Here is a 15,901-nt window from a genome sequence, read left to right as displayed (position 1 = left end):
GGGAGAACTTTGTGCAGCACGGATTCTACTCCTCCAAGGACTCCGCTCGCTTCGACAGCCAAATCCTCCTCCACATCGGGATCACGGCCACCGGGCACCGCAAGCGCATCCTGAAACTGGCGCAGAAATCGGGCGCGCCCGTGGGCGACCAAGCCCCCGGGGCCCTCGCGGCCGACACCAGGCCAGAGCCGGACAGGACCGGAGCCGCCGGCGAGGGGAGGGTCCGCCCAGTGGTCTCCGGCAACGACTCGCCCGCGGAGGCCGAGGGCGAGGCGGAACCTCCGCCGGTCAGGCCGGTTCCCAAACCCCGCACTCTGCTGATCAAGCAGCACCCGGCGCCCAAGCCGGTGTCGGAGCGCCTCCCGGAATATCCCGAGGCTTCCCACGGTTTCCTGGCCAGCGGAGGGGCGGACTGGCCCGAACCGAGCGCTGCGGGGGACCCCTCGCCTCTCGGAGAAAGGATCCCTCCCACGGGCAGCGAGGACCCCAGCGGAGTGCCCCCCATCCCCCCGAGGCTCAGCCGAGGGCGGGCTGGAGGTGAGGGGAACATGCGCGGAGGCGAGTGCGAGCAGCCCGGTCCCGGCTCCCGCTCCCTGCCCGCCCTCTCCAGCTTCTCCACGCTCACGGCCAGCGCCCACGAGAGGCCTCCTCTGCCGTCCCCGTCGTTCCACTCCCTCCCGCTCATGCCCTCCCACGGCAGCGCGTTCATGGGGGAGATGGTCGCCAACGAGCTCTACACTACGGCCAAGGTTTCCTCCTCCTCCTCGGAGAGGAGGCAGTCGCTTTGCACTGACACCTTCGAGACGACCAAGACCAGGCCGGTTCCCCAACCCCCGACACTGACCAGGCCTGACACGGGCCCACATCAGCAGAAGAAAAGGTAATACAACAACGACAACAAGATTCCATTTATAGAGCGCCTTTCACGTCGGGAGGACGTCCCAAGGCGCTAATGGGTCAGTCAAGGGGGTTAGCGAGCGAACAGAACAGGCAACCAGGGCGGGCGGGGCGCCTCTTGCTTTGTTTCGCGCCTGTCCGTGCTCTCTCCGCACAGCGGGTTCCGGTTTGCTTCTCGTCACCCGCCCGCCGCTACCCCACCATCGCCGGGCGTGACTTCAGCCACTCTGCACCCCCCCCCCCCACCCTTTGGAACTCAATCCACAGTCCCTTCACCTCGCCCCCTTCCCTCTCCTCCTTCAAGACGCGGCTCAAGATCCTCCTCTTCAACAGTGTCTGCGGTCACCCTCCTGTGCCTCCACACCCCATCCCCCAACCCCCCACTTGCCCTCCGCCACTCCTGATCCCAACTCCCAGCTCAGGTCCAAATCCCAGACTGTCCATGAAGAGAACCGTATAACTACAAGCTGTCAATATTGACATCCCCTGACTTCTACTACACACCTGAACAGGGCGGGAAGAGGAGCGGATGGGGGGGTGGGGGGATGGGGGTGGGGGTGTATAATATTGAGCAGCTGGTTCCAATCTGAAAGCTCTTTGGCATGTCTGCGTGTCCACACCTGCCCCCACTTTGAAAAACAAGATCCATCACTTTTCTTTCTGTTTGACGGACAGATATAATCTGGGGCTGCCTCGACTGCCAGGCCAGGCATCAGAGGAGGAATATCCAGGTGAGGCTTTCCCGTGGGAACCAGGGTGGTTACCTGACCACTTTATATAATATATATATACATATTTGTACGCTTAACGGATCGTGCAAATCTAGAACTCTTGAAAAGTTCTATTAGGAGGACAATTTGCATAAACTCTGTCTGAATTGCATTGGACTTAGAAGGTTGAGGGGTGATCCGTTTGAGGCGTTTAAAATAGTAAAGGGATTCGATAAGGTGACGGCAAAGAAAACTATTTCTTCTGGTGGGGGGTGAATCCGGAACAAGTGGGGACGTCATCTTAAAATTAGAGCGAGGCCATTTAGGAGTGAAATCCGGAAGCATTTTTTCACACAAAGGGTAGTGGAAATCTGGAACTCTCTCCCGAAAATTGTCAAGACTGAAGTAGGTGGACATTTGTCAGGTCAGGGTGTCAAGGGATATGGGGCAAAGGCGGGTAATTGGAGTTGAGGTACAGATCAGCCGTGATCTAATAGAATGGAGAAACAGGCTCGAGGGGCTGAATGGCCTCCTCCTGTTCCTATGTTCCACACTGCGAGCTCAAAGTCCCCAATATGGGTCTTGAACCCACGACCATCTGACTCACGTCAACAGCGTAAACTCAGTGAGCCAGGCTGGCATCTGCATGGATATGCACTTCGGACGTGGCTGATATCAGATGTAAAGTATTGTAGATAAATGAGCAATAAGTGACTTAAAAATTGGTAAATAGGACACACAGTCGGTAAAGACATTAGATGAAAATCCAATTTTTTTTTGTTAGGTCTCAGTTGCCTTCAGCGAATAAAACATACTATGTTTTTCTTCTGATACCCGACGCTTATCTGCCTGGTTTACTCCAGCCTGCTTTGTAACTCTTGGTGTCATGGCCTTTAATTAACTATTATTATTTTTATTTTGATCCTTTGCATTTTACTCGTGTCTTCAGATCAGCTGGAGGATTCGATCAACCTGCTTTACGAAGGATTCATTGAAAGCTCTCAGCACAAGGTAGGAGTTTATAGATTGTAATTATTAGGAATAATAGTGTCGTGACTGTATATTTTGCAGGCAAAATATCCTTAACAGTTGAGACTCTTTCAGGACACAGGCCCTTATCCCTCCAATGACTCTCTTTGGAGAGTACGTCAGTGCATTCACAGTCACATCCACAACTTTAATGATAAGCTCATTAATCGCTGACCTCAATAAATACCTGGATCATTCGAGCTAATTTCAACGAGCTTTCCGTTGTCTCTCAGTAGTAAGTGGAGAGCCCGTAAGATTTATTATATGTTGAAATGAACAGCAGAATTTTATCGCATGAGTAACACAGCGACTTATCACGCCTTCGAGACATCACAAAGCTCTTCACAGGATATACTGTAAAGTGAATTGACATTGTATTTTGTGTTATGGGCTGACCTTGTCATGGAGACAGGACCATACTCTCTGTTTCTCCTCCTCTCTCTCTCTCGCTCTCTCTCTCTTAATCTCGACTCTCATCTCCGTTGGCGTATCATGTATCCATCCATCTCGGGTGGCTTTTGAGAGAGTCTCTATGAAATTTAGGGCGCTGGCCTGAAAGAAGAGACAGAGAGAGAGAGAGAGAGAGAGAGAGAGAGAAACAACCCTCGTTGATGTCTTTGTTTTGTTTCTAAAGGACGATACGCAAGATTCAGGGCAAACGGCAGATTACAAGGAGCCTGGTCCAACGAAGGAAGAGCAAGGAAAGGAAAAAGCCTTTCGGTACGTTTGGAGAGGCACAGACTACAGTCTGGCCATTGCCTTATAGCCCGTCTCTATTGCCTGTTAATCTGTCTGTTCCTGTGTCCCGTCAGTGAACTTCACGTTGGTCACACACTCCTTAACTTAAGTTAAGGCTGCGGTTTAAAAACTCCCCAAATTGCACACAAAGAGAACGAAATAACATAGAGCTTTGCAGCGCTAGAAACAGGCCATTCAGCCCAACTACTCCACAATCCCTCCCAATCCCCTCGATTCCCTTGCCTCTCACGTAGGCACAAAGTTTAATTTCTTCCCCTTTCAATCGGCTGTGTCAAGGCCAGAACCGAGTTTCTCTTTCAGGCAGAGCGACTGCCAGCGAGAGGATGCCTGCTCTCTGTCTGTGATGACTTAACAGGAAATTCTTTCCTTTGTGGTTTCATATTTCTACTTTAGCACATTTTGCTTAACGTCTGCGGTTGTTCAATACCATTTGTAGGGTCATATGTTTCTTCTGGACCCACAGCAGGGTGAAAACTTGGGCAAGTTTCCTCAGTCCACACGCCGAATAATAATCCCTCAATAAAAAAAGCAATAATAAATTGGTCACTTTAATCCACGGCTGTTTGTGGGGACGCTGCTGTGCGCAATTGGCTGCCGCGTTTCGTCCACAAGTATACAGTCAATTTACTTTACAGTAATAATAATAATTCTTGCATTTGATACAGCGCTTTTCACGTCTTCTCGACGTCTCAAAGCGCTTCACAGAATAGACTGTAAGCCGAATTGACGGTATATTTATGGGCGAAAAGCCGCAGCCAATTGCGCACATCAGCGTCCCACAAGCAGTCGTGGTTTGAAATGACCAATTTTTTATTTTTTTTTGAGGGATTATTATCAGGTGTGTGGAGTAAGGAAACTTGTCCAAGGTTTCACCCTCCTGGGAATCGAACCCAGATATTTCTACCCAACATCAGTAAAGCATCCAAACCATCAGATCATACCTGGGTGTGGTTTGAGTGGCAGTGCCTTGGGATATCCTTCCGACGTGAAAAGGCGCTATACAAATGTAATCTTGTTGTTGTTGTTGTTTGTAGGCAAACATCATTCAGGCTAAGTTCCCTCAGACAGAGCATCAAGGGATATGGGGCAAAGGCGGGTAAATGGAGTTGAGGTACAGATCAGCCATGCGGAATGGCGGAACAGGCTCGAGGGGCTGAATGGCCTCCTCCTGTTCCTATGTTGCTAAGAGGAGGTAGAATTTTGAGGCCTCCTGTGTTGGAAAGGGGTGAGGTGGGGGGTGGGGTGGGGGGGAAGGGAAGGGGGGAATTGAAATGCTTCAATGTTGATCACAAATGAACATCTCGCGGTGGTCTGGGTTTTGATGTGCTTCATGTAGGCAGAGCCCTGAGGGGGAAGGCGAACGGGTCAGCCTCCCGCCGCCCCAGCAGCCGTGGGTTGAAGACAGCATCGCCATGGGCTACGCAACGGTGGGAGAGGCTCAAACCGACCACGTCGATGCCAGGCCTCCTCAACCCCAGCGCTGCTGCGTGGAAGAAGACATCGACGAGGACTTAACGATATCGCCTTACGCAAGCTTCCACGCTGTGCCCGAACTAGCCAACGTCAAGCACGACTGGCTGGAGAAACTCTCTCCACAGGGGTGAGAGCCGTTACTATCATATCCAAAAAGATCAGTGACGACATTTATAAGCCATCGCGTAGAGGCCTGTAAGCTCAGTGGTTGGAGCACTCGCCTCGCAAGCGAGAGGACCCGGGTTCGATTCCCGGGCATGTCAGGGCGAAACTTGAGGCAAGTTTCCTAACTCCACACACACTCACACACACACCCACACATGCCTCTGTTTATCCAGCAATAACTAGGAACCCAGTTGTGAGTCATTTAAATAATAGGACTTAAATAATAATAATTTGGTCACTCAATCTGCGCCTGTTTGTGGGACGTCGCCCCGTTTCGCTCGCTTGACTTTACAGTACATTCTGTGAAGCGCTTTGAGACGTCTCGAAGACATGATAAGGCCCTTAATAACCACATGCAAGGATTATTATTATTAACGCTAATTACAGCTCTCGATTTTTCCTTTTTCCGGCCTAGAAATTACGTGTTCCAGAGGCGCTACATCAAATTCGACGGAAAATGTTTGATGTATTTCAACAGTGAGAAGGTGAGATGGTCGCAACCAGCACCCACAGGATGGAGGTTGTCGTACTGAACCTTTGGAACTCGCTCCCTCAATCCCTCCGCCTTCCCCCCACTCCCCCCCTCCTTCGAGATCATGCCTTAAGACCTTGCTCTTCAACCGTGCTTATGGTCACCTCTTCCTTCCCCCACCCCCACCCCCCCCCCCCGGCTTAGCGTCAGCTCCGAGACGCTGCCCCGAGTGAAGGGCATTGGGTAAACGCCAGCTGTAGTTGTTGGTTCGCCTGTGTTATTTTGTGCATTAAGCATCTCTGAATACGGATTGAAGGCACCGTCTTATTACCCCTGGGTTCACTGGTTCGCTTACACTGCGGCAGTCCTGACAAATTGGTGCTCGTGCTGTCAAGCGTGAAAGGCGCAGGACTCCGAACGCGAGGATGATTACGGTGTTTTTTGAAGACAAATATCAAAAGAGACCGAGTAAACACAGTGAAACACACACACGCACACACACACACACACACACACACACACACAGTCACTGCACTTCACAGCCAATCCTGTGAAGCCCACAGACCTTCCGACCAGATGATAAGACTCCCTGACGGCCGGACGGACGGACGGAAGGATAAGTTTGTGATTAACGTTTGGAATCATGCCAATTGCGATACTGTCGTGGCTCGGTCCTGATTCACAGCCGCATTTGTTCAGCAGAAAGCCGGCCTTTACGTGCGCTCTGTGAAGTAACTCTCTCCAAAGGCCGCACAGGCCAATGTGACTGCGCACTTATTTCTCCTTCTCTTTCCCAGGACCCCTATCCTAAAGGCGTGATCCCATTGAGTGTCATCCAGATGGCAAGAACAGCCAGAGAGAACAAGTTTGAAGTCGTCACCAGCCACAGAATATTTACATTTCGGGCCGATAGTGAGAGTGAGTGCGGGCAGGGAACGGGGTCTCTCTCCTTTCAAAACAAGACGCTGGTTTGTGTTGAGACACGACGACAAGTTGCGTTTATATGGCGCCCTTCGGACAGGGTAGAGTCTCGATTGGAGCTGGCTACCAATGTGTGTGTGTGTGGGTGTGTGTGGGGTGGGGGGGTGGGCGGTGGGGGTGGAGAGGAATTGAAGCCTGTGCCATGTTGTTGTAGTGCTTGCTCCCTGATTCAGCGAACGAAACGCACAGTCACTTTGCTTTGAGAGGCGCTTCGAGAGACGTTCCGAAGACCCGAAAAGGCGCTGGCATTATTCTGCGGCGATGAGAAGCCCAGTCGTCCGCGCCCATAACATTCCCCTTCAAGCTAACGGTCGATGCTTTTAGAGGATTCTTGGCCAGGAGAAACTCCCTCCTTTCCCCTCCCTTCCCCCTCAACTCCACCACACGTAGGAACAGGAGGAGGCCATTCAGCCCATCGAGCCGGTCCCGCTGCTTTCCAATAACGTGGCTGACCCACAACTCAATCCCACTCTCGCCGCTCTCGCTCTCCATATCCCTCGACGAACCGTTGACCGAGTATTCACAAATTTGCCTTTTAAATTCTTCCACTGGTATCTGACTGCGCTGCCGTCTGGGGAGTGACAAACCCTCCAGACCTCCACGATAGCTCGCCACTCAGCCTGTCAAATTTGTGGGACTGTTCCCTTCCGGTAGTGGATAGCGGGGTTCGATTCCACCCGGACGGGGCAAAAGCTTAGGCGAGTTCCCTCACTCCGCACACGTGCCTCGGCTTGCCTGGTTGTTGGTCGATTACCGGATCGCTTTCCAGAGGTAATAATCCCGTCCCAAAAAACTTAGGTGACTCAACCCTCAGCACACCCCCGTGCGCAATTTGCTACCGTGTTTTGCCCACGAAACACACAGTCGGTTCTCTTTGCAGTACATCCCATGAAGCGCTTTGGGACATCTCGACGGGGCCGTATCAAATGCGAGGATTATTATTAAATCCCTTTACGATTCTACACCGATGGATCCCATCGGCCCTCGACCTCGCTCCTGAACTCGAGAGAAAGACAGAGAGAGAGAGGCAGAGACCGAGAGAGAGGGGAAAGAAAATATTTCTTTTTTTGGTGTGTGTTTCAGCCCAGAGAAACGAATGGTGCGCCCACCTGCAGAGCGCGGTGAAGAACTATCACTTCTCGTCCTGGCGTCGTGTCGGCTCAGTGACCTTCTGCCAGAAGTGCGGGTACCTGGAGCTGAAGGGGTCCAAGTCCAAGGTGTATGCGGCCCTCAGCACAGATGTCCTCTGGCTGCACAAGAACGAGCAGGTGAGCAAACGTTGGGGGGGTGGGGGTAAGGTTTGCGAGGTCACAGGCAGTGAATATCGTTGTCCAGTCCTGTAGCTCTCGCGAGCGAGAGGATTTCCCGGCCCAGGGCGAAACTCTGGGAAAGGTTTCCTCGCTCCCCACCCCTCCGTTTACCCAGCGGTGAGTAGGCGCTTTTCTGGGGGGTAATAATTCCTTCAAAGACATGAATAATAATCGTTATAAATTGGTCACTCGAACCACGACTGCTTGCGGGACACTGCTGTGAGTGATCGGCTGCCGCGTTTCGCCCACAGTCGGTAGCGCTCTGGCCTCTGAGTCAGATGGTGGGTTCGAGCCCCGCGTCGGGATTTGGAGCTCGTGACCTCGGCTGAGACGTCAATAAACTTCAGGGGGGGGGAGTGGGGGGCGCTGCGATGTCGGAGACCCCGTCCTCCGGATGAGACGCGTAACGACAAATGCAAGGATTATTATTATTTATTATTATTAACAAACATTTAACGCCAAAAAATGGCAACTTTCAAATAAATATTAATAATGATAATGTCTGCTCTGGCCGGGGGCCGGTGTGTGGGGGGGTGGGGGGTGGGGGGGAGGTGGCAGCGCAGACACAACAAGCTGAACATCGCGGTTTAGCCTGACTTCCCGAGAAACTTTGCCGCGATTCGGAGACGCTGCCGTTACTTCCGTTAGAAACGGCCTGAGATATCGCTCGCGTCCCCCAACGACCTTTTGCTTTCGCTTCGCAGAGCTTCAAAACCGGAATCGGGATCACGACCATCGAGGTACAGGGCATCACGATCCGAGACGGGAACCGCAAGAACTTTGAACTGGTCACTCCTTTTAAAACCTTCAGGTGAATGGGTTTGCCTTGGCCCGGTTCCCGGCCTCTATTTTCGCCCGCGGAATACGCACGGTTCGATTCGCCGCACAGTAAATCCCGTGAAGCGCTTTGAGACGTCTCGAAGACGTGATGAGGCGCTGAGTCAAAGGCAAGGATTATTATTGTCGGTGCTTTGCACAGTTAGGTGGAGGCAGGTCACTGGTACTGACACCTCCCCACCCTCTCAGTTCTGCTCTGAGGCTTGGCACAGATTGCGCTGTTGTGAGCAAACCAAGATGGTTTGGCAGTTGAGCTGCCAGCAATACTTTGAGCAAGGGCTGGGGATAGCAGGTAATTAAAAAAAAACCTTCAGAGGACGACAGTATCAAAGGAAACCTGTTGCTATTAGAATGCATTTCATGCAGAGCTCCTACGAAAAGGAACGAATAGTACCTCAGGGCTCGAAACGACCGTTGCGAAGAAGGTTGTGGGTTTAAGTTCCCCGTCGGGACTTTGAGCTCACAGTCAAAGCTGACACTCCAGACCAGGGCAGCGCTGCGGGGAGGGTGGGGCGGTGGGGTGGTGTGAGCTCTGCGTTTTCGGAGGTGCCGTCCTTCAGGCGATCATTAAATGGACCAAGCGCATGCAAACCGGCCATTCTATACATACCTAACAGCGTGAAGCGCTTGGAGGCGTTAGGACAGAGCGATGAGGCGTTGTAATGAACGCGAGGATTATCGATACAGTAAAACTCGTTTAAGTCTGATCTGTGTAAATCGTATAATAGTCTAGAAGTTCCACATTCCTATTATTTATATTTATAACTCATGCTTTGCATGTCTTATTCAATGTCGTGTCCCAACGGATATGACTTACGTGAGGTTCACTGTATATCTATTGAACCCCCCTCCCCCCACCCCAACTGAACCCCACCCCCTTGTTGGTGATGGCTGCAGTTTCACAGCGGAGTCCGAACGAGAGAAGAAGGAATGGGTGGGAGCGCTCCAAGACTCCATCGCCGAGACCCTCTCCGATTACGAGGTGGCCGAGAAGATTTGGTCCAACAAGTTCAACAAGACGTGCGCGGACTGCAGAGCCCTGAACCCCGACTGGGCCTCCATTAACCTGTGTGTGGTCATCTGCAAAAAGTGCGCAGGTAACTGGGACGCAGACTTCTCAGCGTTGAGAGAGCGGCCACGGAATCATTGACCTGAGAAATGATTCACCGCTGAGGTTGGAGACAACAACAGGTTGCATTTGTTTGGCGTCCTTCGCGCGGAGCGCTTAATGCAAGTGGGGTCCTGTAGCTCAGTGGTTAAAGCGCTCGGTTCATGAGCCAGAGGACCCGGGTTCGAGTCCCAGGCGGGATGAAACCTTAGGCAAATTTCCTTCCTCCACACACACACACACGCGCGCGCCTCCGTTTACCCATCCGTGAGTAGGAACCCGGGTTGTTAGTCGAATGGCGGGATCGCTTTCAAAAAAATTGAACTCAATCCACGACTGTATGCGTGGGACGCTGCTGTGCGCAATTGGCTGCCGCGTTTCGCCCACAAAATAGGCAGTCAATCCACTTCACGTCACATAATGTGAAGCCCACGAGTCTCGGTAAGGCTTTGAGGATGTGATAAAGCACTGTGTGAAACGGAAGGATTAGTTTTATCATCGTACTGAGTGCGACTGCATTTGTCCACAGGTGAGCACCGTGGTTTGGGCACGACCGTTTCCAAAGTGCAGAGTCTGAAGCTGGACACGAGCGTGTGGACCAACGAAATCGTGCAGGTTAGCTCGCTCATCCCCATCCGTGTCCCAGTGCAAGAGAAGACGACTCTCTCTCTGCCCGTTAAAGTAATCGAACGCAAGCGTGGGCCAGTTTCCAGGCAGGTTGTTGCCGGGAAAGGCGCTTGAGGCCGGGACGAGCCGGTCAGATGGGCCGAAGGGGCCTCTTCATCCGATCCCTTTCCGGGGGTAATAATCCCTCAAAAAAACTGAACGAGTTCCATCCACGACCGCTGTGCGTGATTTGCTGCTGCGTTTCACCCACAGAGTACCACCCACAATCAATCCACTTTACCGTATTCCCGTGAAGCGCTTTGAGACATCTCAACAGCGTGGTCAGGCGCTAAGTCAAATGTAAGGATTATTATTAGTATTATTATCTTATGTCTGTAGCCGTAGGGTCAGTGGGTCAAACTGAAATAAGGTGCGAAACGGAAGTAGCCCATCTGAAGACCTGAGTGGCACGTGCTATATATTTGGTGTCCCATCTCCCTCTCCTGTAGCTGTTCATCGAGTTGGGCAATGAGAAAGCCAATAGGTTCTGGGGAGCGCGGTTGACTCCGGGGGAAGAGTTGGATACAGATGCTACAGCAGAGAGACGTCGAACATTCATCACAATGAAATACCGAGTTGGCATCTACAGGCAACCTCATCCCAGGTTCACGATGCAGGAGGAGCTGCTTAAGGTAACAACATCTAATCTCGTCTGTGTAGTGACTTGCTTATCAAGCCACGGGTTGACTTGACTGAGGAAAGTCCTTTAGTTCTTAACCGTGGAGTCCTGCCTCGCCTCGTAAGCCCTCCACCACGGTTCGATTCCCGGGCGGGGCGAAATCTTAGTCAAGTTTCCTTACTCCACACGCCTCTGTCTACCGAGCAGTCAGTAGGAACCAGGTCATTAGTTGATTGGTGGATGGCTTTTCCGGAGGCAATAATCCCTTCAAGAAAACAAAGCAATAAATAATAATAATTTGGTCGCTCAGTCCATAACAGTTTGTGGGACACTGCTGTCCTCAATTGGCTGCCACGTCTCGCCCACAAAATACACAGTCACTACTCTTTAAGGGAGGGATGTTCCGTGAAGCACTTCGAGATATCTCAACGACGTGATACGGTGCTGTATCAAATGCAAGGATTATTAAGACGATTATTATTATCAGCTTGTTGATTTTTATAGTTTGTTCCCCCCCCCCCACCCCCACCCCACACACACACACAGGCTCTTTGCACAGCTGTAAGTGGCCCTAGTCTCCTCCAGGCAGTGATGCACATCTTCTCCGAAGCAGAGAGTATGGGATTGGAACCCGATGGCAGCAACATATTTTATCTGCCACTACAGAACCCCACCCAACAGCCGGGGTTGGACCACTTGGCCACAAGGAACTCAGGTACTTGTCAAACCCTACGGACTCCAAATACAATGTATAAGCATCGGAAACACACAAAATAGGGACATGCAGTAGAAAAGGGTATCAAGGGATAATGTGCAAGGACGGGTAATTGGGGTTGAGGTACAGAACAGCCGAGATCTTACAGAATGACTACGCTCCTGCGTTCCTAACCCCTCTTACAACGCAGTTCTTAGGCGGGTGCATAAGATTCCCACCCGCCTAACGGGGCAGCTCGATCGCTACTCAACCGTCTTCCAGGTCACCAGATGACCGCCGACATCACTTCCTGCACGCAGCAGAAAACGGCGTCAAAAACGATTCCCCCCCCCACCACCGCTCCCTTGCCCCCCCGATCACATCTAGCCTGATGTGCTCCAGCCTCCTGGAACGAGCCAAGCCAGAGAGCCAGTTTGGAAGTTTACAGGAAATCAAGCTGCAGATGTTGCTAATGGAAACCTGCCGTGTGCGTGTGCAGGGAACTACGAAGGCCATGTCGCTGGTTTTGCGAAGCGCTTTGAAATGTCCGTCATGAAATCCGTCTGTACAAATGGAAAATGGTTGCTGTTCCGTGATATATTAGCCCCGCCTGCGTTCTACACCCCCTTTTTTGGGCCACCAACAAATTCACCCGGTGAATACGATTCGTGTTCACTGGGCCCCGAGGCTCACCTTGTCAGTTCTCAGCCCAGGGCATCAACTTGTCCTGGATTTACGTGGTGCGAGTTCTGGAAAATTCTCAAATCCAGTCCGAGTTTAAGCCCTATCGGATAGGGTGGTCCCAGCTGGACAAGCAACGGGAAGGCTTGCCAGACAGCGGTACCAAAGACAAGCTGTGCGATTTAAGATGGTTAGACTCCGGCAGTTACCCCAACGCACACTCTGAGGACCCCAAGCTTTGGCTCTTGCCAACCTACGCCCTAATACTTTCCAGAATTGGGTAAGCAGGAAAGCGCTCCTCCAGGAGGAGGACATTTGAATGAGACTGCCTGGTTGGTGGAAGGTGAACTGGATGGACCCGTGCCTTCTTTCCTCCAGCAAATTCTTATGCTCTGATGTAAAGTTACGACGTTATTTGAGAAATGTTCCCTGTTTCTCCGTTACCTTAAGATTTAAGGCTTTAAACCGTGTTACGAGGCTGAAGCCAGCTCCAATTTTTTTGGCCTTTGGCCACACAAACTTCTGAAGCAAATTCTGCTATTACTTTCCTGAGAGCCGGTGTGTTAGTGGCGATCTGTCGATGTGCCAAACCCGATTGTGCCCACATCAAGGCAAAAATGCAATGGAAACAGATCAGTGGAAGTAGACGCACTGGGAAACAAACCTGGGAGCGTTTATTCTGCCTCCGCTACATGCATCTCAGTCCATCAAAGCAGCCAAAATGTGCCTCGCTCCGTGCAAAGGACATTTTGAAAATAATTAAGCCTTATTTAATCAGTTCGTTGCCAGCACAGTAACCCCCTTGACTGTTTCCCCCACTGATTGAACCGGGCTGTGGAATCCTGCAGCGTGGAGGTTTAAAAAAAAAACCCTCGCCTCGCAAGCGAGAAGACCTGGTTTGGATTCCCGGGCGAGACAAAACCTTCCGCAAGTTTCCTTACTCCTCTGTGTGCCCAAGCAGTCGGTAGGAAACCGATCGTTAGTCAATTGGTGGATGGCTTTTCCAGGGAAAAGAATAATCCCTTAAAAAAAAAAGTCGTGGTCGCTCAATCCACAACTGTTCGTGGGAAGACGCTGCTGTGGGTAATTGACTGCCGCGTTTCGCCCACAAAATACACAGTCACTGCACTTTGCAGTATATTCTGTGAAGAGCAACGACGTGATAAGGCTCTGTACCAAATGCAAGGATTATTATTATTATTATTATTATTCAGAGCGAACGTACCAAAGAGCTTCCTTTGTTCCCGATGTCTCCGGTGACCCAGTGCTGCGCAGCTGCTGATTTTATTCCCAGGGACCGCGCGTGACAGTGACCTTTGCCTTTCCTTGTTCCCGGCAGAATTTCCCAATCCCGGCTCCTCCGGCAACGCGAACATTTACAATGAGATCACGTATCCCGGAGTGCACTGCGGTTACCTGCACAAGACGTCAGCCATGACACGGCTGCCCACCAGCAAGAAGTCAAAAGATGGTAAATCGGTCAACACTGAGACCCCCTCCCACACACACACGTAACACACACACATACACACACACATATACACCTACACACCCCCCTCCCCACACACCCACACACACACAAACACGCGCACTCACACACACGCGGGCGCTGTTGAAAAAGCGAACAGAGTTTCTCTCCCGCTATCCTGGCCAACAATCCCCCCCCCGCCCCCCCCACACCCCACCACCACCCCACCCCCAGCGATACAATCGGTCATTCACTTAAGTCACTTCAACAACAACAACAACTTGCATTTACACCGCGCCCCCGTGCCGAGCTGGGCTGCCAACAACTCCACGGCTGTTTGTGGGGACGTCGCTGTCCGCAAACCGACCGCCTACAAACATCCGGTCGCTTCGCTTTACAGTGCATCCTGTGAAGCACTTAGGGACATATGCTCCTGACGTGAAAGGTTTCCGTACCTAATGTAAGGATTACTATTACTATTGTTACCCCGGCTGCGTTCTGTCAGTGATTTCCCTGTGTGTGTGTGTGTGTGTGTGTGTGCTCTCCTCCCTACGTCAGAGTTCCAGAAACAGTGGTGCTCCGTGCAGAAGTTCCTCCTCTTCTACGAGACAGACAAGAGCAGCGAGCCGGTTGGAAAGATCGAGATGAGGGAGATCGTGTGCCTTGGAGTGAGCAGGCCGGAGTCAGTCACCAGCCCGGGTCCCACAGACAGGTACCATCCCCTTATTGATTACTAAATACCACTTAAATCCTTCTCGGACCTTTACTCAGCCAGTCTTCTGCCCTTCTCTCTCAGGAATTGGGCTTGGGCTTGAAAAGGAAAACACTTGCAAAGCTAGTGGGGGAAAGAGGAAGGGGTGGGGGTGGGTGGGACTAGCTGGATTGCTCTTTGCAGGATCCCACGATTCTAATAATAATTTGGTCGCTCAATCCACGACTGTCTGTGGGAAGTCACCGTGCGCATTTGGCTGCCGGGTTTCGCGCACAAAACACACAGTCGCAGTGTATCCCGTGAAGCGCTTTGAGACGTCTCGACGACGTGATAAGGCGCTAGATCAAAACGCAAGGATGATTGTTGTGATGCACGTGATTCATATGATTCTACGTTTCCAGATTCCGCTACACGTTTGAGATCTTCATGTCGTCCGAGAAGCTAATCCAGTTCGGCACCGACAACCCCGATACCTTGCAATCATGGACCAGCTCCATCTCAAAGGTAACTCCCAGCTTCCCGGCGGTTTGCCGGCCTCAAGCCAGCCTGACCGAGCCAGCGGACTGAGCGAGGGCTCAGTCTCCTGCGGCCGGAAAAATTACACAGCACAGTAAAACATGCCAGGGATATTTCACTCGCAAAAACATACAGTCAATTCACCTTACAGTATATTGTGTGAAGCACTTTGAGACGTCTCAAAGATGTGTTAAGGCACTGCATCAAATCCAAGGACTATTATTATTATACGAGTTGTATGAGGTTTAGACATACAGTAAAGCTGCCGTAAGTCTTTATGCCATTTATACCATTGCCTAAATCGTGTATTCAATCCCATTCAGTTTCCGACCAAAAAACGGACTGAAATTTCTTTGCACTTGTCATGTTTTACGAAGCAAATCGTCTCCTAACTCCGCACTTCCCGGTCAGTCACATCGAAACACTGGAAACGGTCTCACCCGTCGACGCATGAGCACTTACTGTGTCTGTGTGTCACCCTAATCCTAATATGGGGTTAGAGTAGAGAGCTCCGGTGGGGGGAGCGAGCCCCAGCACAGACATGATAAGCGCTCTAGGACGCTATCTTGCGTGAGGGGCGCTATACAAATGCAAGTTGTTGCTGCTGTTGTTGTTACCTGCTGGCATTGAAGTCCGCTTGCACGGTGTAGATTATCGATCGAATCGGATCTTGTACGAGTTACGCAATGTTTGCCTGTCACTCCTTACTTTGCGTAATTCACGTTAAAGGGTTACGGTCCCGATTTATGTTGGTTTTCCTGTTGACACGCTGGAGGAAGCTGGTGGGGAAACAGGAGGAGAGGC

At 51.5% G+C, this 15,901-nt stretch overlaps 1 protein-coding gene across 2 annotated transcripts in view; it reads left to right on the top strand.

The window, feature by feature from the left end:
- The first annotated feature begins 712 nt into the window (after positions 1 to 712).
- Positions 713 to 15,901, top strand: part of arap3 (ArfGAP with RhoGAP domain, ankyrin repeat and PH domain 3) — a 29,664-nt gene continuing 14,475 nt past the window's right edge. For both annotated transcript variants that reach the window (XM_042339952.1, XM_042339951.1), the window contains exons 1-16: positions 713 to 880; positions 1,573 to 1,628; positions 2,557 to 2,618; positions 3,271 to 3,356; positions 4,732 to 4,995; positions 5,449 to 5,518; positions 6,303 to 6,423; positions 7,570 to 7,754; positions 8,501 to 8,607; positions 9,531 to 9,730; positions 10,271 to 10,356; positions 10,857 to 11,039; positions 11,573 to 11,741; positions 13,741 to 13,872; positions 14,428 to 14,581; positions 14,983 to 15,085. In XM_042339952.1, the coding sequence (XP_042195886.1) occupies positions 717 to 880; positions 1,573 to 1,628; positions 2,557 to 2,618; positions 3,271 to 3,356; positions 4,732 to 4,995; positions 5,449 to 5,518; positions 6,303 to 6,423; positions 7,570 to 7,754; positions 8,501 to 8,607; positions 9,531 to 9,730; positions 10,271 to 10,356; positions 10,857 to 11,039; positions 11,573 to 11,741; positions 13,741 to 13,872; positions 14,428 to 14,581; positions 14,983 to 15,085 (2,142 nt within the window). In that variant the 5' untranslated portion in view covers positions 713 to 716. The remainder of the gene's footprint in view (positions 881 to 1,572; positions 1,629 to 2,556; positions 2,619 to 3,270; positions 3,357 to 4,731; positions 4,996 to 5,448; positions 5,519 to 6,302; positions 6,424 to 7,569; positions 7,755 to 8,500; positions 8,608 to 9,530; positions 9,731 to 10,270; positions 10,357 to 10,856; positions 11,040 to 11,572; positions 11,742 to 13,740; positions 13,873 to 14,427; positions 14,582 to 14,982; positions 15,086 to 15,901) is intronic.

This window comes from Callorhinchus milii, unplaced genomic scaffold, assembly GCF_018977255.1.
Source record: "Callorhinchus milii isolate IMCB2004 unplaced genomic scaffold, IMCB_Cmil_1.0 Scaffold13, whole genome shotgun sequence".
Lineage (NCBI taxonomy): Eukaryota > Metazoa > Chordata > Chondrichthyes > Chimaeriformes > Callorhinchidae > Callorhinchus > Callorhinchus milii.
This window is presented reverse-complemented; position numbering and strand designations above follow the sequence as displayed.